Genomic DNA, 21800 nt, shown 5'->3' with positions numbered 1-21800 from the left:
CTCTGAGAATGGTGAGGCATGCTACTCGTAGATACTGATGCATGTTGCCTCTGGCTCACTTCTACCACGATGGCAGCAGGTCTCCATTTTTATGGTAAAAGGCGTAGGAACCATAGTGAAGGGCTGTTCCACCCAATTGGCCGACGTAGAGCCATCCCTGCAGGTGGATTTGAGCAAACTCAAAGCTGCAGCAGCAGCATAGCAGTGCCGGACATCGTAGAGGATCGTTCTGCTTGATGAAGTCCCCTGGCTGTACGGAGTGATTCCATTCGATTCAGTGAAGCGGGCATAAGATACGATGCCACTTCCCTCTATTAAATGAGAGATAGTATTTCTGGATGTCACATTAGCGACTTGTAGTTCGAGGTCAGCTATGAGGCCACCGACCCCAGCGTAGCGTTCACAAGTCTCAATTTTTGCCACGCTGCTAATCCAATCCCCCGGGGCTTCCAGCAACAATAGTTTTGGGTTGGCGGGAAAGTAGTTCGTTGGTGCTGTGCTTCGTACAAGGGGACGGTCTGTTGTGTAGCTCTCATTTGTAGAGCTGTACCACGCCGATTTTGTTCATATGCAGCATCGCGCACACCTTTATTACAACTGGATGCAGAGGGTGCTTTGGTACGGCTGCTCAGAAAGAAAAGAAAAGAGTTCGATCGAAGCTACCGAATAGCAGTGTATCGCCAATGTTGCGGCTCGCTGGCCTTCATACTGCATTCATCCAGAGCCATCCAAAGGGAGAAAATTCCTCGAGCAGGAGGTATTATCGAGAACTGTTCGGCTGAGGGGAGGAAACTACAGCTTGCATCCCATTAGGGTACATGCACCCCTGTGTGAGCTTGGTTGCTTGGGCACTGGATGGCGAACTATGCCCACATAGCATGTTTTGTGGAGTTTATCTGAGCAGAAGAGAGCCATCGATCCGGGAAGATCCAGGGAATATTGCATAAATCGGTGTCGTGAGATCCGGTAGAAATTGTGATTTCCTTAAGCCAACTCATTTCGCTTTAACAATAAAGCATCCGCGTCAAGAGATAGCCTGGTCTATGCAGTCTCTCTGAGAAAGAAGATTTGACAGCAGGGGCTGCGACCGTCGCAGTGAAATTTGGATAACAACCAAGGCGCAGAATAAATCAAGAGGGGCACGTATCTACTGTCGTGTGTAACAATAATTTTGCATTTCCCCAGTGTCAGGGTCTTGGGCTTGAGCTTGATTTGCCACCGTCCCGGCTTGCGAGCCACTCACAAGGAGTGATGGGAGTCTTACCACCTTGGACTGGGGTGTCGCTCGGGGAGTGTTTACTCCAGCTCTTGGCCCTGTTCTTGCTGCATGACTAATGTTGCCTCGCGTCATGAGATAGCAGGCTGCGCTCTCACTGGAGAAGGAAGGCTTTTTTCGACTTCCAAGAAGCGCTGTTGTCCCATTTCTCCAGTCCTCTGGCATACATTCTTCTCACACTCTGAACTCCCTGGTTCAAACAGTCTAGCCACGGTGGTCATAGGACCATATCAGGGCTTAGAAGGAACCTAGGATGCAGCCTGTCAATGGATAAAGTAAGTATTGGATCATGGGGCCGACCTGGATAGCAGAGTACGATGGGTTGCTTGATATGCCTTTGAGTTGTCTCTTGCAGTGAAGGTGCCCATATTGTATTGATGGTAGAAGCATGCCCAACATAGAGCGCGTAGAAAGAAGCGGCGGGACATCAGCCATGGGAATTTGATGCTATTGAGATCTCATACTACAAGGCAGGGAAACCACTTCACCCGAGCCTGGTCCAGAATAGCGAGAGGATAATGTCCCCTAGCCGTTCCGTAACAAACCCCGGTCAGGCTGGAAGTGCGGGTCATTCTAATCACTGCTAATGGTCAGTGATCCAAGCCGATGAGCACTGCAACTTGGGATCGATACCACCCTACCTACCAGCCCAACAATCCTATGTCTATGCAGCGATATGCCGTACTTAGCATTCAGTAGCGGCGGAGATTGCTGTCTGAGGGGCTTAACAAGCGAGGACTGTCAAGCTTGGTTTTCAGCTATCAGCCGAGCAAACGGACAATGGGCCAATAAAAGAAAAAGAAAAAAGATAAAAAGAAAGGATCAGCCAGGGGTGTACGCCTCTGGCGTGAGACAAGAAGCAACCCCAATCCGGTCGGGCTCTGAAAAGATTGGAAAGCAGCTGCTTTCTTGCTGACCAGGAGCACAGTTGCATGGGTATCTCTCTGTGCCTGTTTTATTTCTATTCTTCCTGCACCTCGCAGACCGGTCAGCGCACGTCAGTGGAACCCAGGTGTGACAGTGTGGCTCAAATGCGACGCCAGCGTCTCTAGAGTGTGTTTGATGCTGCTGTGGGATGCGAGCACAGGCACCCCGAAGCCCAAGAAGAAGGCCTAGGAACTGTCAAGCTGCATGAGACCCTGACCTTGTCCTGCTGAAAAGACAACACCGGAGAGGCTGGTGTTTTTTGGGCCTCTAGTAACGCACGTGAAAGCAGCCACGTACTTTCGCTTAGTACAAGCACTGCCGCGCGATTGCAGCAGCAGCGGCCACTCTTGAGGCCCGATTTGGACAGAGACGCATTAAGATGGCAAGCCAATAAGACAAGCATGTTCAAGATCAAGGACCAGGCGTGTGCGGCGTCGAGCAGAGAAGAGAAGAGCAGGGTACCAGTCCATACCTAAAGTGCAGAGAGCTATTGCCATGGCCGACTTTCCATTGACCAAACCGGTGCCCTGCTTCAGCTCTCGCAATGGAGGAGCACTAGGTAGATACCTAGTAGGTAGAGTTCGTATAAAAGGTAGGCAAAGGTAGCGAGGCGGTCCCAACATCTGTTCCTTTTCCAGTCCGAAGTTTGCTTTGCATCCTCCCTTCTATACTCTGTTGTTCTTGATTTTGTTCACTCGTTGCTTGACAACCGAAAGTACATATCGCCGTCTTTGCATCTTCGCCAGCTTCGCCTCTGCCATTCGCTTGGCCTCCCTGCTTTGCCCCAGTGAACGCAAGGAGATTCCGAGGTCTCACTTTCTCACTTTGCGCGTCTCTGTCTGTGAACCATCCCAAGACTGTACTTTGTATGAACTCTCTGCTAATGTTGGCAAGAAAGACAGGACGGATCCGGCATAACGTGGTTTCGACGTAAGAATGGCACCAGGTAAACAAGACAACACCACCTTGCACCAATGTGATGAGTGTACGGTGTCATACACCAGCCGGCGACACCTGGAACGTCACCGCAAGATACATGCCAAGCTGAGGGAGCGAGAAAAGGCCAGACGACGCAATCACAGGTGTATTCATTGTCGGCGTAAATACGCGACCGATGAGAGGCTCCAAAAACACATCAATGACTACCACTTCAAGGAGACTGATGAGCGAAAGGCTTGTGCGCGCTGTATTCTTTATAAGATGCCGTGCAAGGGCGCTCCTCCTTGTAAATGGTGCAAACTCGATGGTAAAGCTGCAGAATGTGCCATTGCGTTTCATGCAGCTGCTGAACCGGTACCGGTCCCTCCTGCTGCTACATCTCCACAGCAGCAGGAACAGGTAGAAGAAGAAGGGCCACAACATGTTATGTTGATCCAACAGGGAGCGCTAGGGTCAACTTCTGGCCATGCTTCTGCTGGTTGGAGTACACCACGCCCGAATAGCCCGACGGATAGCATCCTATGTCTTCCCCCTCGGCCACGCCCGAATAGCCCAACAGATAGCATTCTATCTCTTCCTCCCCAGCCACTTCCCCCTATGGATATTGATATCAAGGCGGACAGCCCGTCTTCCAGATCAACCACTCCTGGGGAAGTCAATATCCGAGCAGGTAGCCTTAGCTGGCTGGACTTTGAAGTAGCGTTCCTGAGCCCGCAGACGCCTCTCATCCAAAGGCTCATCAATGATGATTCCCATGCACGTCCTCCACGGGATGCTGCTGACGGAATTCCTCTTGATGCTTCCCTGGTGGTAGCACTGGACAGCCTGGGGCTTCTTTTCAAGGAACCATATATTCCGCAGATAATGGAGCTATCTGAGCTCGTCCTTGTACCTGGAATTGAGCTGCTAAGGCAACTTGTCGATAACTACTTCCTCAAGTGGCAAAAAATCCAGCCTGTTTTTCATGTTCCTACCTGGAAGTTTGCGAAATGCCCCATGGTAGTGCTCGGAGCAATGGCTTGTGTTGGCGCGGTCTTTGACGAGGATGATGAAGTCGTCTATCAGGCGCATCATATCAGCGCGCGGTGTGTCTCGGAGCTCAACATCATGGTAAGCCTTCACTTAATGACCATCTCTTGCAGATATAGATGCTAATGTCGACAGGCTACTCGTCGTGCTAAAAATAGCCGCGATATTATGTATTTGGCTGCCGTTTGTCTTCATCAGGCATATTTGCTTGGGTCGGGCGACGAAAACATCCACGGCCAGGTGAACGGAGTCCGCAGCTTTCTCATTGACAGCCTGAAAAGTCTGAAGCTGTTGGGTTCCGGCATGAGTGGCCGAGACGGAACAGCCCAGGAGCGCGTGGCACCAACTCGGTCAGAGCATGTCGAGTGGACCGCATGGGTAGCGCGTGAGCTTGAAATCAGAACGACGTGGGCTGTATTCGAGTTTGATTGCAGTTACTCCCTTCTCACCAACAGCCCCTGTGCTATAGATTTGAGAGATCTACCTCTGAGATTCCCATGCTCCGATGAGTTGTATGATGCTCCAGATGCCCAATCTTGGGCTGATCTCCGATTCCAATCACCATATTGTGCTCAGGGACCACTGGTGTCCACTGTCGTGGCGGCCACGGCGGCAAAGAAGGTATTGTCAGATTATATCTCTCCTTGGAGCAAGCGTTTGTGCACCCAGGTCTTGGAGAGGATTTTGAGAGGGTACGTGAGGCAAACCCAACGAGATAACACTATCGCGGCTGCCCGGCATCATGGCCTGGATCTGGGATCTCCCACCACAGAGAGGGCAGAGTCATTGCTTTGGTCCATCAGTCTTTTGGGCAAGTCCGTATATGATGCTGCAATCTCAAAACCTCTGTCAACGATGGACCTCTTCAATTTCAGGCAAGTCGCCCTTCAGTCGGCAGAACACTGTGTCTTTGACAATTAGCTAACTTGATTCGTAGCTCAACCAAGTTGATTCGCCATTACACTCACTTGACAGTGTACTCGGATGTCATGGACTTGATAACTTATATAGCTCGGGCGGCCGCTTCGCGCCAGTCGCCCAACTGTCGCACATCCTTGCGCTGGGCGCAGCAAAAGCTCATCGAACAATTCGCACAGCGTCCATACAAATCTCGACAGTATGTTTGGCACGCTGGCCAGATGATCAGAATCGCAAAGATATATGCAATGTTTGTGCCTTGCGACAATCTGCGCATCTTTACAGCATATCTCACCATACTTGCGTTTGCAAAATATGGCCCCCGATCCCTAAGAGATGCAGAGGGAGTTGAAACATTCCCAATAGACAGATGGCCTCAGGAAGAGAAGGATATCGAGAATTGGCTTCAATTTGGTGGCCCAGCCAAGATGGGGTCTTGTACTGGTATTCAGGTGGGATGTCGAACTGAAAACCTTATACAAGAATCGTTTCACATGCTTTACCGGCTTGAACATTGGGGAATCTCTGAGAGGCTCTTCAGTGTCTTGCTTCACTTCAATGACCTGGACGTCCTTGATTGATAGCGGAGGCCAATTTGGTGTTAGGTCTTGCACTATAATGGAGGACACTTGAGATCTTCTCAAATTTGACAGAAAAAAGAAAAAAAAGAAATAGAGTTGAGAAAACGGATGGCATAAGCCTATGCCCCATAATGTATGAGAACTGAATTGGTTCTTTTGAGTAGACAATCAAATAGTCTTTGCGTCTCTTGTGTTGATTCTTGTGCGAATAGATGTCTGTTGAAATGCGATGTTTTGTGAGTGGCTCATCCAACATCTCGGGCATAAGTCGCCAAGTGAAGGTCAAAATTAACTGAGAAGAGGCGGCTAGGCAATTTTGCTGAGGAAAATCTCCTGGGAAACAATGGGCGTCTCAGTTGCTATCGCTCTAGCCCGTCAAGCATATGATGAGGCATCCGCAAAAGGAGCAGAGATTGGCAGAGAATAGCGGGCTGCCCTTTGACCATGGGACAAGTAAAGAGCCCTGTCGCACAGCAGATATTGGTGGACCAATCGCGCTGTTTGTGATAGACGGTGAATCTGGAAGACAGACTCAGCCTTGTCTTGATATCACGTGTTGTGAGGCCGATGGCAAGGCTGCGAGGAAGAGGTTCCCTCCCGTTTTACCATTTTTTGTACACAAAATGGTCCAAGCCAGGTGTTCTGGGAAGTCTACATTAGATGTTGTCTGCTATAAATCGAAGGCTGAGAAATTGACTCACCATTATGATAGAATTGCTCGCTCTTGGAGAAGCGCCGAAGACCCAATGACTATTCGGGTTCGTAAAGGCGATAATTAGAATGCAGAATGGTCCCGTGGTTTATGATGCAAGATTGTAGTTTGTCAGGTCGGGCAGCGTCATAATCACAGAGTCTCGCAATGTGACAAATGGGATGCGATCAGGTATAAGACGGAAAATAAGTCAAGGGAAGAAAATGATATCGAAGGGAAGTAGGAAGCAGACGAAGGAGGATCTGTCGGTGCGTCAGGTGACTACACGTGATTGTCGACAGAGGAAGGAAGTGTTGAAATGATGCATACAAATGCACATAGGCAAGAGCGAGGCTTAGAAGATTAATAGGGAATTTCGTGTCACAGCAAGGAAGAGCGTTGGTGTGAATGTGCGTGAAGAATTGATCGGACATGGGCGAAAAGGATTGGAGAGCATTAGTAGGTACCAATCAACGCAAGCTGAGATGACAGAGTGACAATCCATATCGGTATCAGCCTTGCCGCTATCCAGCTACTAGCTAACGTCCTATACAATCACTCGGATTCAATTCATCGCGAAAAACAACAACAAGGCACCTCAGCTATTGAAACAAAATGGAAGCGCGCATCAAGGTGAATGAAGCCGTGACCTTTTTCGTCCAGAGCGGCGTCAGATAATTGGCTGAGAGTTCTCGGTCCACTGTGGGCTACAGGGATCTTTCACCTTAGCGCATGACTCGGTACAAACCATAAAAACTCCACCAAAAACCTAAAGAAAGAAAAAAATTTGACAGGAACGCAAAAAAATGAACGCTCGTTCCGTTCTCTCAATCTTTTTGGATATAGGAAAAGCCCAATGCGGGGGTCGAACCCGCAACCTTGAGATTACATTCAGAATGTGTTACTCTTAAGAGTCTCACGCTCTACCGATTGAGCTAACCGGGCGTACGAGACGTCCTAGTTCGTTGAATGTCGATTATGCTAATTGCCTTATGAGGTACACTTTTCGCTAACATCTTGCTACACCACCAGTCAAGCATAATTTATTTCACGAAGCAGCCAGCCAGAGATACATGTAAAAGAACTCATTTTACTTGGCTGTGACTTTTATTTAATGGCTTTTTTTCTCTTTGGGGCCATATTCTGGACTCCACCTGCATAATGCCTTGCCTACAAGACACAGGTTAATAGAGTACGCAGCCTGGGCACGGCTGAGCCCTGAGAACCGCTCAAAATCCGGGTTTCATACATCTCTACCCAACTTGAGCTGTCCAGCCCGCTCAAGCAGAACCTGCTTTTACTTTGTGTCTCATCTACAAATTATTTTCGACATCACAGTGAAGCCGGAAATCTTCATCGGTAGCAGCTGAACGTTGTCAAAAAAAAAAAAAAAAATTACATCCAATTTAGGCTGGCTGCCTTGCGACAGTGCCCAAAAATGCTTACCAATGCAAGAGCTGAACAAACACCCCCCACGGATCCTTCACAATGTAGAGCCTCACCACATCACTTAGCCTTTTCCACCGCCGGATCGGACCGTATCTGCCAAGGCAGCCTTCTCGCAATGCTTGGCAGCGGCGATCTAATCCCGATATTCCAGCGCAAGTATAACAATGGGTGTCTCCCATCCACTCATAACTGGCTTCGGTGAGCAAAAAGCGGAGGATTGGGGCTGGCTGAACTTTTCGTCGTATTTCGGTAACAACACCATCACATTACTGGCCATTTCTTTGGCCTCGTTGTCTTCTTTGGGCGTGGAAGAGGGGTAGAATAGATTGTCCGTCTCACCCACGCTGGCAACCTTCATATTTGGCTCCAATGACCTGTGGCCAGGGCCGTGATAACGCTCAGCCGCGGCCTATAGTAACACTCGGCCGTACACCACTTTTGATGCATCTCGGATGAGACAGCCAGCCTCGAAATTTATCCATTGCATACAGAATATATCGACATATGATAGAACTACCACAAGGGTTTACCAAATAAAGATGATGTTTATCCCAGCTCTCTTCAAGTAATGCAAAGTACTCTTCTCTATATACTACCAGTCTTTTATCTACTGTGCTACAGTTGCGAATTGTGTCAACATCACAGCTTCTAACCTTATTGACATGGCATCATCAGACAATGCTCCACGTCGTTTGTCGAGAACGGAAAGTGAATTGAAGAAAAAAGCATTCCGCGACTATGCGAGATCCAAGTTTGATGATCGCAAAAATCGCAGACTCGGCTTGCCACACCTAAACGTGGTACAGGTTGAAGAAAGCCGAATCAGCAAGATTAAGGAGAGATTTAAAGACAAGCCACAGAAGGCTATACTACTCGAGAATGTCGCAAAATCACGAACAGAATTAATTCGACATTTGTCAACACGGATCAAGAAACGCAGTCCAATATATGAACAAACAGAAGAAGTCAATGACGGACAGGCGAAGGAGACGAAAGCGCTGGTGGATAAGATAAAAGTGTTGGTTAATCAGGTAAAAGAGCCAGTAGATGAGATAAAAGAGCTCTTGGATAAGGTGGAAGAGTCAACAGATTCGACAAAAGCATCGGCGGATAACGCAAAAGAGCTACTGCATAAGATCAAACATCTAGCACATAAAGCGACACCGGCGGACAAGGCAAAGGAGTTGATGGATATGGTGGAAGAATTGGGTGATAAGGTAAAAGAGCCGCTGGATGAGTTTAAAGTTGGTATCATGTATTTCGAGAAAGAAAGGGACGGGCAATGGCGAGGTGAGCAGTACGAGGACATCGACTCGTCCTCGGGGGAGTTTCCTAACCAAAAGGTCAAAATGGACACCATACTGTCCAACACGGCCAAGAATCGCAAACTTTTCAAACGCGACAAAGGAAGCATCAAATATTTCCACTTTCCAGCTAATCACATGGAATGGATCGAGGTGAGTTTCATACTACTCTCAGATCAAGATTGGTTAGCTAATTGTCCCATAGATGGCGATAAAAAAATATTATGAAGTGAACAGACATCTCACAGAAGAAGAGCCTGAAGAGAATGAGAACCAGTTGCTATCCTTTGAGCACTGGCGAGGGCAATTGCATGGTTCTGGGATAGGAAGGGATTTGTTCCACCTGCGGCATATGAGACCTCGATGCGCCCATGTTTCAGGTTCGTTACTTCAGCGAGTACCGTGAGAATCAAATGGCTAATTAGTCCGACATAAAAGACCACACGGATCACAATGCTCCATCCCATATCTCTCTCTTTGTAAGTTGTTCCCTGTTTTGACGGTCAAGAACAGACACTGACGTTATCTTCTTCCTCTAGCTCCCATATCTTCACTGGGAAACCAATCGAAGGCGATCCAAGATGGCACAAATCGTCCAAGAACTTGTTGAAGACAACAAGGTCTCCCTCAAATCCAACTTTCTTGCGGCTGCGAGGGCGAAAGCCCCCTGCCTTCCTTCAAAGTTCGATCGTGGTGATATTAAAAACAAAGTCGCAAGGTATCTCTATGATATAGCCCAAGTCTGGGATGCCATGGACTATGACGCAGATGAGCGGCTACTTCGGCAGAGCTTTCTTGAAACAAAGCAGGATGTCGTCACGTCCGGACCACGACACGCGAAATGGGAGCCGCCTCTGCACATTCGTCGAACGCTGGACCAGTCATATTTCTCTGTCGTTGAAGATACAGTAGACAGAGATACAGACCAAGTAGTCTATCGACAAACAAGAGCCAGGAAAGAAAGGCATGAAAAGAAACAAGACAACGAAAAGGCAGCAACGAGTTCCACTAGTCTTAACACAACGTCTCCGCACACTCAGCATGTTGAGTCTGCCGCCGTTTCACGTACACTTGTCACTGGACCTGGAAGCACTACTAGCTCAGACACGGCCACCAAAAAGAAGAAAGAGAAGATGACAAAGTTGGTCGGAGTTACTCGAGTTGTCATGGTTGACCAATTGTGGATGTGGATTCTTGGAGAGGGTGAGACTATATCAAATTCCTGATGACTTGGAAGCTTTCGGCAGTCTAACAAGATAGTAGACACAATCATCACATCTTTTCCACGACGTTGGGGGAGAAACAAGCCTGATTCCTCTGGTGTTCATAAGAGCCTCCGGCAGATTCTTGGGAAAAGGAAGGGCATCCGATCCATCTATCATCTTGGCAAGTAACACTCTGCGGCGAAATATGCTATTAACTAATGAATTCGAAGCCACTCTCATCATTGACCAATGTTCAAAGGTATTCTTTGACAGGACACAGCCAACGGATGATCGCCCAGAGGTGATGGATCTGTTTGCTCAAGCCATTGGGACTGTGGTATGTGTTATGGGCTCCCCCCCGATGAGAACGAAATGGCCAAACTTCATTGAAGCTAATTAAATTAGGCTTACAACACCACATCAGCCTACAGTCTTTTCTGGGCCAACGTCAGTCTTCAGTCGTCGAGCATGGAAAAGGAGAAAAAGCACAAGACTCCAGGTGGTTTCAAAGAATGGTTAAAACGCCACTTGAGAATTCACCCAGAGCGCTCCAAGGGCCGTAACAGAGATTCGTTCAGATACCTAAACATTAATCCAGAGGGCGTCTTGCTGAAAGAATCGCAGGATATTACCGAGGAGCTAAATATGAGTAAGTTTACCTCTGAACTGATGATCTTTTCGAGCAAGATTGCCTCAACTAATCGCCCATGCCAAAGTGGAACGCATCTATAAGCAGCAATTAACTGTTGTGAATGAGCTGCACAAGCACATAAAGAGCAGACACGACAAGGTCAAAAGTATCCAGAGTGCAGATAGCTGGGTATCCTGCACTTCAGAGGACCTGGGAGAGACATCCAATTTGGCGGATAAAGTACAGAATCGCATTGACGAAATAGCTGATTTTCAAAAAGCTGTGACTCGCACGACCGAGCAGGTATGCACAATCATCATCCTTCAACCGTTTCTCAATAATTCTTTATGCTTATGATACTTTTAGCTCCAAGCACTTCTATCGCTTAAGCAGCAAGAAGCTAGCATTGTTGAAGCCCGGATTGCGCTGGAACGAGCAGACGAAAGCGTTCAGCAAGGCCGCGCCATCATGGCATTCACAATTGTCACGATCTTTTTCGTAAGTAGCGCCATCTTTTCTTCATGAAATAACGATCTCTAACGTCCGATGTGTAATCCAGTTACCGCTTGGGTTTTTCACCGGTTTCTTTGGGATGAATAATTCTGTATCGACCGGTAATGAGTGGATGAGTATGAGGGAGCAGATTATGTATATGTGTAAGCTTGGTCGCTTTACCCTCGAAGATTTTCTCGTGATTGGAAGCTAATGAATGATCTCAGTTGTGATATCTGCCGTCGTAATCTCAGTCGTTCTCACTGTGGCATTCCGTTGGGGGTCCGACAAGCCTAACAAACGAGTCCTAATAAACGACGTGATAGATAGGCACAACAAAGAGCAGGGAAACAAGAGAAAAACTAACAGCCAAAGTAGCAGCAATGCCACTGGGTGGCTGAACAACGGGGCTGAAGGGTCTCTCTGGCGAAGAAACAAGCCAGATACATCAAAGGTGTGAAAAACAGCCTCTATGCCACATGGAATATATGTAGTCAGTTATTGATCGAGTTATTCGACAATATGCATACTTCAACTGATCCCAGCCTGTGATGGAATGATATTTTGTCATACGCCAACAAACCACACAATTGATATTTTGGTGATGACCCACGGGCCATGGCAGCAAGAAAGAAGCCAACCCTTGTCAAGGAATTGTTGGATGTTAGATGCAATATAATTGATGAACCTACTAGGCCTCGTAAACGAAGGCCCTAATAGGTGAAGAGAGTCTCTCAATGTATACCCTCCTTCCATCAGTTGGTCGTTGCAAGGGGCTGCGGGAGTGGACGCGGTCAGCTGCTCATAATTTCTCAAAGCCGGTATCGTTCTACAAACGATGCAGCAGAAACAACAAGTTTGACTTCAAGAGTAACAACTGAAACCCCCATTGACGGCATATACAAGAAGACAAGGCAGAAGACGGACAATGTTGGGCGACGCATGGAAAATTTTCGTGCCCCGCCAAAGCATCGAGAGCAAGAGAATTTTCCACTCCCGCTACCCGCAAGAAAAAATTTTGCGGCCAATTCACTAGAATCTCGCAGTTCGATTCTTCTTCGCACCCAGGGCAAGCCCCAATCTGCAATGAAAAAAAAAACAAAAAGCCTGTCAGACGTCCATCAACACCCACCCTGTCCACGCGCCCAAAGGCAGACCACGAACAGGGTCGAGATCATCAAGAAGAAACCACTCTCTATACAGCAATTGCACAAAGCAAACGCCGCCATTCTTGCGAACAGAGCGAGAGGACCAGAAAGGTTTTCACTCTTGGGTGTCGAGGATATGCAATCATCAACCAGGGTGGATTCGATGGCTCTTTTGGGAACCAAAGCAAGAGACGAATACTATAGAAATGATTCTCCTGTAGAAAAAACATAAAGGTTAGAAGCCGTTTGAGACAGCAGGCCATCACAGTTAGGGGTGCACATACTGAAGTATTGTCGACGTAAAGAAGAAAAGAAGAAAAAAACGAAACAAACGGCCAGCTGTGTGAAGTTTTATAGGAAGCGAGCAGGAGCTCGGCGGGCGGTGAGCCAACTTTTTTTGACCGCCCAGTGATTTGACCGGCAGAATTGGCGGTGGTCCCCACCAACTAACCAAGAGGGCATGCCGCCGAGAAAAGCCGGCCGAAGAAAAAGATCTCGCACAAAATCGGCCTCTCGGCTGTGGTGGGGCAATGGGAAAATGAGAAAACGAAATCCCCGTTCCGGGTAGGCTACTCGATCGATTGAGATGGTTGTTCGTATTCCATCTTTGCCAAAATGAAGAAGCAGTGGTCATTATCTCCTGGGAGGTGGATTGATGACAAGGAGGTCAATTCAATGTTGAGGCAATAACTAGACTGGACCTGATTTATGAATGTTACAAGTAGCAATTATTTGGTGTTCTAGTTGATATGTAATCCGAGTTCGTATTGTTTTCCTTATGGGACGAGGATAATTGTATATGAACCGTCGGATCTGAGCCCATCATTCTATCAACTCTCCATGTCAGTCATATTCCTTTTTGAGTTATTCTCGCATCAACAAAATATGTAACCAACGTACACAGGCAAACCCAACTGCCGAGTTCGCGTGATGTTGCCTCGGTGGTTTCAACATGTATACTATTTTCTTACGCTTTCTGGTTCTAGCAGGAGGCTTAGTATCTGGACTAACAAGGGAATTATCCCGAGCCCAGATGCTACTCTCCCGCAGGAAGGTAATCGTACGAGCATATTTCTTGTTTTGGACCTGTGCTGAACTCAATTGAACAAAGAAAGAGTTTCCCAATCTTTGTTTTCTTTCTGATACTTCCAACAAGGGCTACATTTCATCTTCCTTGCCCTCATCGAATGCTCAACACAGATTTGGACGTGGTGGGGCTAACATGAAGCTTACCTTGAGATCGAAACACCCAGAGATCCAAAGTTCAAAGTCTTGTTTCCTCGAATGACCTCGTGCTTAAAACAATCGATTTCATTCATCAGAGTTCGCAGACAGTCTCACTTTCCGCTCTCTTCCGTTCATCGCAACTCGCTGTTCCACTTTCCGACTGCCTATATCCTGATGATGGGCTGTTCCCCCCGGCTGACGGCTCAATGTAACGACATAGTAGAGCTGCAACCTCCTTTCAAGAGCAGCATGCTTGCTCTAAACGGCTATAAGATGCGCCCGAAACTTGTATCTTGCTCATGGAAATACTAATCGGTGGCTTCTTGTTGCTGCCTGTTGTTGACATAATCCAAAGGGGGGATTGTTCCAAGTCATGGATTGTACCAAGATCAAGCTTATTTTGGTAGGTCACTAGCCAACATCCCTGCCGTCATTCCGTATTCTTCATGCAACGACACATCGTTTTTGGATTTATTAGTCCTGTAGTATGGAGACGATCATCAGGCCTGCGGACAAATTGACTGGTTAGCGTTGGTTAGCTGTTTATGCATTGCTGGGTATTAGTGGTCTCTCAGCAAATTGTTTCCGTGCCTGTGCCGGTTACGAGGTGTGGGAGGTGTGTGTGATCTGACTCTGCTTTGCCCGCAAACATGCTCACATATGCTGTCATCTAGTAATGCCTCTTTTGGAGTAATTCTTCAGCCTTCCCGTTTGGAATCCGCTAGTACATTCGAAATGGATTTGTTCTAAATCTAGGTTGGAATAAGGAGGTCGACGTCGTGTTCTGGCACCAGACTGGCTGGTTTGTCCCTGGGGTTGGATCTCATCTGTACTGTATGCATCGGCACGAGTAAGCATACCGTTGTCTTTGTGTAATCCGTATATGCGAAGCTGGGGATGATCCTTGTACAAAGCGATGGGCCAAACATCCTGGAATCACGAATTGTCGTTGCAACGGGCCCGGGCAATAATTCGGGAGGCAACTTACAAGTATATAAAGGTTAGGAAATGCCCCCTTTCGAAACATCTCCTCACAACAACCAGCAGCATCAACAGCAAACAACAATCTCCTCAACACTCTTCTAATCAACCAATACAACTTCCCACCGCAAACATGCAGTTCTCCAGCGTCCTCTCTCTGGTCTTTGCCGGCATTGTAGCCGCTCAGGATGTGGTGAGTGTTGGCTCGGGCCCCTGAAGTCTCGACAATGCGAAACAAATACTGACTGACGCTCAATTTTTTGCATCGATAGGCCACTCTCTTCTCCGCCACCAACTTTGAGGGTGTCAGCTACACCATCAGCGGCACTGATGAGTCTCTTGGAGGATGCAACCCCGTTGCCACCTTGTAAGCTTTGCCTGCTGCTCTCGCCTTAAGCTTTTGATACATGCAGCTAACGAAGATCTTCACCTAGCCCACTCGTCCAGTCCATCAAGGTTGCCGAGGGCCACGCTGTTGTTCTCTACAAGTAAGTCAACGAACTCTCACCGAAGAAAGAAAGATAGAAGAAAGACAAAGTTGCTGATACTGTGCCTCTTAGCACTGCCGACTGCGAGATCCCCTATGCCGCTTACGACCGTGACACTGCTGCCACCATCGTCAACGGCAACTTTGCCGCTTTCTCCGTCGCCGGTGCCACCGGCCACCAGATTGGAGGCTCTGCCTAAGCTAGGTCGACTTGTTTTTCGAGGCTGCCATTTTTCTTCGTGTAGATATGGAGTGGCTGAGGTGCTGAGAGCACTTTGGCTTGTAAATAAAAACGAGAAATGAATTTGATGATTCCTTCTTACGAATTGTGTTGCTGTTATCCGCTCTGTTTGCCTGTGCTAATCACCACGTGCCCATCGGTTATCAAGCCAAGGTACTAACCTGAACCCAATGCACTCTACACGTACAGCTGAATTGAAGGATTAAATCAATGCCGGATTTAATTCCTTCTTTCTATCACCCGCGATTTGGAATCCGTAAAGATTTGGAAGAAACGCGTCTTTCCCTTATCGCCAAGTATATGCGAAACACGCACTTGTACTTCTACTTTGAGAATGAAAAGGGCGCCGTTGATTGGCAGCGGACCCATTCCAACGATGATAGCGGCCCAAGATCCACGATGGCAGCAAACTAGCAGCAAAACCCACATGACTACATGTGCTCTAATTATTAAGAGCATCGTGGGCTAGGATGGCGTTACGTTTAATTTATTATCTAATTGAACCTGGGGGTTTCTCGGTATCAAATAGAGTCATTGGGGTCAAGGAGACGCCTACCTAAGGTATATATTCCTGGATACCTTCTTTGATCCTGGTATGAACAATATTACGGAGAAATCGGAGCAAACCCGGACAAGGAACAGACCAAAATGGCTCGAGTGCTGCGATTGGGCATTTTAGAATGCGAAACGACTCTACCCAAGGCCAAAGCCGCTCGCGGCTCATACGGTGACATCTTTGAAGATCTCTTTAGGCTTGGACTCAAAAACTTGGGCGATGCGGCCTCCGATGTGCAGCTCCGAGTGAGCAAATGGGATGTCATCAATGGGAAATATCCTCAGATAGAGGACGTAGATGCAATCGTCATGACTGGAAGCTGTGCGTCTCATCTTCTTCCACCTTGGTATTATTGGGCGTCGACAAGTGGCTGACTTGGGTTCTATATGGTACACGTAACAGACGGCACAGCATTTGAAGATGTTCCGTGGATCGTGACTCTAGTCGACTACATCAAGCACGCCCTGGAATCTACAGACAAGAAAGTCGTCGGCATTTGCTTCGGCCACCAGATCATCGGTCGCGCACTCGGAGCCGACGTTAACCACAGTCCAGGCGGGTGGGAGCTTTCCGTCGGAAGCATTGATCTGAACGAGCAGGGCCAGAAATTCCTTGGATCTCCGTCGCTGGTATGATTCAGCCAATTGGTAATTTGTTTTTAACAGTTTCTTTGAGAAACTAACGCTATGTCATAGGCGCTGCATCAGATGCATCGCGATGCCGTCCTCACGGTCCCGTCTGGAGTCACAAACCTCGGCTCTAGCGCTACATGTCCCATCCAGATTCTCTACAAGCCAGGGCGAGTGCTTTCTTTCCAGGGGCACCCGGAATTTGACGAGCCCATCAACGACGAGCTTCTCAAAGTGGAGCGCAACATATTTGGCGAGGAAGCATTCCAAGACGCCATCAAACGTGTCGATCGTCCGCACGACGGGGTGCGTTTGTCTAGCAAGATTATCGAGTTTTTTCTCGACAGCGGAAACTGGAAGGATAGGGAAGAGTAAAGGCCGAAGTAGTTCACGGTTCAAACAAATAGGCGCATCTTTGTTTTTAGACGTTAGCATTTATTGAAAGAGATACAGACCAAGATTACCAATCCTTTTATGCAACCCGCGCCGTGTATTTGCGTGTTGATCATTATTACGTCCTCCAAACAGTGCCCTTTAGGCCGTTACAAACGAAATGAAGGTCAGATAAAGCAGAGTAACGGGCCTAGTATTAAAGAGAGTAGGCAGAGAGGACAGCCAAAGTGGGGGAAACAAAACTCAAAAGTAAAAGGAAAATGATGAGAAAAATGATGAAAGCAACAGACGAAAGCGACAGACAATCGAGACAATCGAACGAGACAACGAAAGACACAGACAAGGGAGACGGACTTCGGAGACAATCGAAAGACACAGGCGAAAGACACAGACGAAAGAGCTGAGAGAAGCAGACTGAGAAAAAACGATAGCATGTGATCGAACCTACATGGTTGTATGAAGCAGTAGCAGCAGCAGTAGTTTTAATGTCACCCGTCTGTGCTGGCACTTTGGCCACATCGTCACGGCTGGTCTGTTTGTTTGGTCCGGAAAAGCAGACTGAGAACAAAGAAATTGAGAAAACGAGCGTCAGAAAGAAGGCTGAGAAAAGGAAACAGAGAAAAAGCAGGATGTGAAACGAGACAGAGCATAAGGAGAGTAAGAAAACGCAGATTGAGAACAAGGAGCCTGAGAGGAAGCAGACTAAGAAGTAGACTAAAAAGAAGCAGACTGAGGAAGGAGAGTGATAAAGGAGCGTATGGTAGGAAACGAAGACAGGGGAGAGAGAGAAAAGTGAGAAAGGAAAAGAAGAAAACAGCGCCAGGAAATTCTCTCAACAATTTATAAGAAACGGTTAGGCTCATGAGTTCCCCAGCTCTGCGTCTCTCGAATCGATCCGCGCAGTAGCCAGGGGCTACGCCACACAGCCGGCAGCGTCCAGACATGCTTCAGTATGATATAAGTCTCGAGCGCGTTGCCAACCTTGAAGCGGGCTGAGATGTCGAGGAGGCGGCTTCCAATGTAATCCTGATGATTCCTTTCCATTGAGAAGCAACCAATGACGAGCAGGGGCCAACAAATGGTCTTGTTCACCTCGTGCTCCCTGTCTATTTGCCCCAGCCGCCGGATTGCGTCGTTAAAAGCGTTGTGAATCATTTTGCTGTAAGGTCCGGTGGGTTTCGGGGCGTGTGGCCATTCCAAGAGGCTCCAAAGGTACAGCATGGCCGCATTTCTCCATACCACGGCCGCCTCGAAATCCGGGCTGAATTCATCCAGGGCAGGTGCGAAATTGAATAGCTTCTCTTGAATCCGGCCAAAGGTGACAAAGTGATCAGACAGATAGCCTACCGACGGGCCTGGTCTTGGGATATTCAACGGGCCATTTACATAAGGTCGCATGGACATGCCCAGCGTAAAGATGTTATGTATGGAAACCATGATCGGCAACCAGGTTCCGCAGAGCGTACCGTTGTAGTTCCTGGCCGCCAGTCTGTCGACGGCATCTTGAAACGCACTGCTCACGAAAGGGATCGTCTCTGCCGTGGTAATATCGGCTGCGAGGCAAGCAAACATGGCAGTGTGCATATAATACTCGACCAAGATATCTGGAAGATTGTCGCAAACTTCCTCGTGGGGAAGAGTGGTAAGCATGATCAGAATGCGACCGGCGAATGCAGGATAATTGGGAGCTCGGCCACGCCTGTCCAACCGAGCTTTCTATTTCATAGTAGGTGTTGTGTTAGCCTTGATCAGCACCATGAGATTCTAGCTCTAAGGGGGTGATGGAGGGAAACGTTACACGTCGGGGAGCGGACAAGAGATGAGGGGACAAATACTAACTTCCATGAGAGCCAGGATCAGACTCCCCATAGTCAGAGGCAACATGTCCTCTTCATTTCCATTGAGGTAGCTTCGAATCTTGGGAGCAAACGCGCCAATCGCAGCACGATAGAACTCTTCAGCTATCTGACCCGTCGGCAGCCTGGCAGAGGATACCTCGCGGTGATTGGCCCTCTCGGCGATGATGAGCTGCAGGGCGAGAGGGTTAGAATATGCCAAGTCAACAACCTTGGGGTTGGTAGGGTTAATATCTGGCAAAGGCCTCGTGCCGCGGTTGATTGGGCGCAGAACATAGTATCTGAGAGTCTCGGCTGTAGTTTGCTCACTTGCCGGCAGCAAGGAAAGTGGCAGAGAGTCGGATGGCGCACGTGACAAGTGACAGACGCTCATATAGTCAATGAAGTCGTGAAGATAAGCTACGAGAGGAGGCGCTCCCGGTCCTGTCCAAGTATCCCTGATCTGATACACAATGACGGTAGGAGGGGTAGGAGCCGCCGTTTCCGAGGTAGAGGGGGCAGAGTTTTGGCTTCCGTCCTCATCTGGCCTACCGACATCATCATCTTGCCTACCGACATCATCATCTTGCCTACCGACATCATCATCTTCATCTTCAGAGTCGGAATCAGAGCCAGAGTCAGAGTCGAGGTCGTAAAGGTAATCGTAATAGACAGCATAGTCATGGTCTGGGTCACCGTTGTGTGGGTCGAGAACCATGGAGAATCGCACATGGCCTTGCGTCTGTCGTAGCAAGCTCTGCTGAGCTTGATCAATCTCTCGTGTTATAGCATTCATAAACACGCTCCAACCAGGCCCAGATGTAGAACTATCATCATCTTCATTCTCCTGGTGCTGTGGCTGAGGTTGAGGTTGAGGTTGAGGCCGAGTCTGGCGAACAGACTCATATTGAGGTTTAGGTGCCGACGGGATCAAGATTTCAGTCTCAGCCTCGGACTGAGGTCGAGGTGTAGACGGGGTCAAAATTTCAGTCTCAGACTCAGATTGAGGTTCAGGTGCCGACGTAGTCAAGACTTCAGTCTCAGCCTCAGCCTCGGACTGAGGTTCAGATGCAGACGGGGTCAAGATTTCAGTCTCAGCCTCGGACTCGGGCTCGGACTCGGGCTCAGACTCAGGCTCAGGCTCAGACTCAGACTCGGGCTCGGCAGGAGGGTCTACTACAGCCGGAGACAAAGACGCAGGTCGGAGCCTAGCCCGGGGCCTCTCTTCTGGCGATTCAGAGCTATCCCTTTGACGTTTTGCAGGAATGCTCTGTGCTCGAGGGTATGCACTGATTGGCTGAATACACTCGAGCCCGTCCTCTTGACAAGTACGGCATATGGGTAGCGTCGAGTCACATTGCTTCCCCGCGCGACGACAGGTGAGGCAGAATCCATTGTCTCTGACAATGCGGGGGATGGCTATTCCACGTTCCATGACGGGCTCTCCCTTTTGATAATGAAAGATGTTAGAGTGCGTTGAGAAGAGATTATCCAGAGAACGGATCACTTACTGCCAATGACATGATGCCAGATCGAGGAAGGACCTTGGCGTAGCTAGCTGATTAGCTGAAGGTGGCAGAGCTTAAAAATCCTAGTAGAGGCTATGGAAGAACTACAGAAAGTTGGATTCGAGAGAGAATGTTTGGAATCGATGAAGATGCGAAGTAGCGACCTCTTTATAGCAAATTTGAAAAATAGTTTCTGAGTTGCGATCAAAGACAACTATGCAATCGAGCATCAGGTGAGGAGCAATAGGCGATGATTCTAAGTCATTCTACGTGATCGTGGCCATCTCGATGCTTGGCGTGGTGATTTCGTCTGTAGTCAGAGACGGCTTACAGTCTGATGAAAGCCAGCAAGAAGACTCTGCTAGATTCATCTCATGCAGGCTTGCTAGTGGTAATTTTGAGAGTAGCTAGCCAGATTCGAGCGTCCCTTGCATCTGAGTGATCTTTCTTGTGCCGTCCTGAGACATGCTAGCCTGGATTGTAATCGTATGTGCCCAAATGGCCTGATGTCTCTGCCGCCACTGGATGCCGCGTGTGGCTTCTGGTGTGGCGCGTGCAGTCTTTTCTTTTTCTCTTCCTGTTCCCTGATCCATGATCGTATGGAGGTGGAAGCCCCAGATCACTGAGATCGATCCTCTAGATATGGGCTTGTTAGTCTTGCAATCCACCCGCATTATGCCCAGCACGAAGACAGATAATTCCAGAAATGCCATGTGAGATGAATGATCTTGTGTCAGGTGCCTAAGGAAGCGGCCATAATATGGGAGAAGCTGCTGGACGGGTACTCGGTGCCAGCTAATCCTGGAGGAGGATCGCCTTGTCTTGGGCAAATGTCAAACGAAACCCTTGTCTTCAGCTCGCGTAGAGTAGCGGTAAATACCTAGCAGTACCTCGTAGCAGCGCTTCTTTTCACTGACTCTTCATGTACCCGTACGCTCCTCATGTCTCTGCCTTTGTAGTTTTGCTTCTTCTTGAGGCTCCATATTTTGGTCTCGGGGTAGATGATCCGGTTGGTTGATTGTGGTTTCGCCCATTTGTCGGGCAAATCGCACGCCTCCAAGCCAGAGGAGGGGGAGCGCGCGTATCGACTCGATTTGACTCGATTCGTGCTGACCCGATCCAGCGCTATCAAATTTGGGCTTCTGATCGCGAAAAACAGCGGTGTGCATAGCCTGATCTTGGCTTTTCTTACTCGTCTCTTTTTCTCTGTGGTTTTTCCTCTTTTGTCCAGGTCTTGTTCTCTCATTTGTTGTCTCCCGGCGTTTAGCCTGGGGGGGGGGGGGGGGGGGGCGTTTACGGTTAAATGGTGGGTTTTTGGTGGCAATATTTAAAAGTTAAAGGGGTGGGTAGGGC

At 48.4% G+C, this 21800-nt stretch overlaps 6 protein-coding genes and 1 non-coding gene across 7 annotated transcripts; 4 read left to right on the top strand and 3 right to left on the bottom strand.

Moving 5' to 3' along the window:
* Window positions 1-3139: 3139 nt before the first annotated feature.
* Window positions 3140-5670, top strand: V8C40DRAFT_273789 (fungal specific transcription factor domain-containing protein; the record flags this gene model as incomplete). Its single annotated transcript, XM_083220527.1, has 3 exons — window positions 3140-4252; window positions 4307-5046; window positions 5109-5670. 3 exons carry the CDS (start codon window positions 3140-3142, stop codon window positions 5668-5670), a joined length of 2415 nt encoding a protein of 804 aa, XP_083075648.1.
* Window positions 5671-7211: 1541 nt separating this feature from the next.
* Window positions 7212-7306, bottom strand: V8C40DRAFT_t73. The gene has a single exon. It is a non-coding gene; the product is annotated as a tRNA-Lys (tRNA).
* Window positions 7307-8472: 1166 nt separating this feature from the next.
* On the top strand, window positions 8473-11656 carry V8C40DRAFT_286055 (uncharacterized protein; the record flags this gene model as incomplete). The annotated part of the gene is made up of 9 exons (XM_083222481.1): window positions 8473-9267; window positions 9320-9494; window positions 9553-9593; window positions 9654-10317; window positions 10550-10656; window positions 10725-10968; window positions 11036-11253; window positions 11317-11448; window positions 11510-11656. The coding sequence occupies 9 exons, from the start codon at window positions 8473-8475 to the stop codon at window positions 11654-11656; spliced, it is 2523 nt and encodes an 840-aa protein (XP_083075647.1).
* Window positions 11657-14931: 3275 nt separating this feature from the next.
* On the top strand, window positions 14932-15485 carry V8C40DRAFT_263885 (uncharacterized protein; the record flags this gene model as incomplete). Its single annotated transcript, XM_083219504.1, has 4 exons — window positions 14932-14991; window positions 15071-15165; window positions 15233-15286; window positions 15359-15485. The coding sequence occupies 4 exons, from the start codon at window positions 14932-14934 to the stop codon at window positions 15483-15485; spliced, it is 336 nt and encodes a 111-aa protein (XP_083075646.1).
* Window positions 15486-15615: 130 nt separating this feature from the next.
* On the bottom strand, window positions 15616-16080 carry V8C40DRAFT_176963 (uncharacterized protein). The gene has a single exon (XM_083211679.1). The coding sequence runs from the start codon at window positions 15983-15985 to the stop codon at window positions 15746-15748; it is 240 nt and encodes a 79-aa protein (XP_083075645.1). The 5' UTR covers window positions 15986-16080; the 3' UTR covers window positions 15616-15745.
* V8C40DRAFT_239313 (type 1 glutamine amidotransferase) lies at window positions 15723-17177 on the top strand. Its single transcript, XM_083214615.1, has 3 exons — window positions 15723-16403; window positions 16485-16711; window positions 16778-17177. The coding sequence occupies exons 1-3, from the start codon at window positions 16175-16177 to the stop codon at window positions 17084-17086; spliced, it is 765 nt and encodes a 254-aa protein (XP_083075644.1). The 5' UTR covers window positions 15723-16174; the 3' UTR covers window positions 17087-17177.
* A 93-nt stretch (window positions 17178-17270) lies between these two features.
* Window positions 17271-19385, bottom strand: V8C40DRAFT_286053 (uncharacterized protein). The gene is made up of 2 exons (XM_083222480.1): window positions 18944-19385; window positions 17271-18820 (listed from the first exon to the last, which is right to left on the bottom strand). The coding sequence occupies exons 1-2, from the start codon at window positions 19331-19333 to the stop codon at window positions 17945-17947; spliced, it is 1266 nt and encodes a 421-aa protein (XP_083075643.1). The 5' UTR covers window positions 19334-19385; the 3' UTR covers window positions 17271-17944.
* Window positions 19386-21800: the final 2415 nt, after the last annotated feature.

The sequence above is a fragment of the Trichoderma camerunense genome (assembly GCF_050948025.1).
Source record: "Trichoderma camerunense strain CBS 138272 chromosome Unknown V8C40scaffold_5, whole genome shotgun sequence".
Taxonomy (NCBI): domain Eukaryota; kingdom Fungi; phylum Ascomycota; class Sordariomycetes; order Hypocreales; family Hypocreaceae; genus Trichoderma; species Trichoderma camerunense.
This window is presented reverse-complemented; position numbering and strand designations above follow the sequence as displayed.

Excerpts from the sequence above, each read along its gene's own strand:
- V8C40DRAFT_176963 (XM_083211679.1), bottom strand. The coding sequence starts at position 15,985 with ATGCTCTTAATAATTAGAGCACATGTAGTCATGTGGGTTTTGCTGCTA.
- V8C40DRAFT_239313 (XM_083214615.1), top strand. The coding sequence starts at position 16,175 with ATGGCTCGAGTGCTGCGATTGGGCATTTTAGAATGCGAAACGACTCTA. Across the intron at positions 16,404-16,484 it reads AATCGTCATGACTGGAAGCT|ACGGCACAGCATTTGAAGAT; the intron begins GTGCGTCTCATC and ends TACACGTAACAG. Across the intron at positions 16,712-16,777 it reads TCCTTGGATCTCCGTCGCTG|GCGCTGCATCAGATGCATCG; the intron begins GTATGATTCAGC and ends GCTATGTCATAG.
- V8C40DRAFT_286053 (XM_083222480.1), bottom strand. The coding sequence starts at position 19,333 with ATGAGCGTCTGTCACTTGTCACGTGCGCCATCCGACTCTCTGCCACTT. Across the intron at positions 18,821-18,943 it reads TGATCCTGGCTCTCATGGAA|AAAGCTCGGTTGGACAGGCG; the intron begins GTTAGTATTTGT and ends ACTATGAAATAG.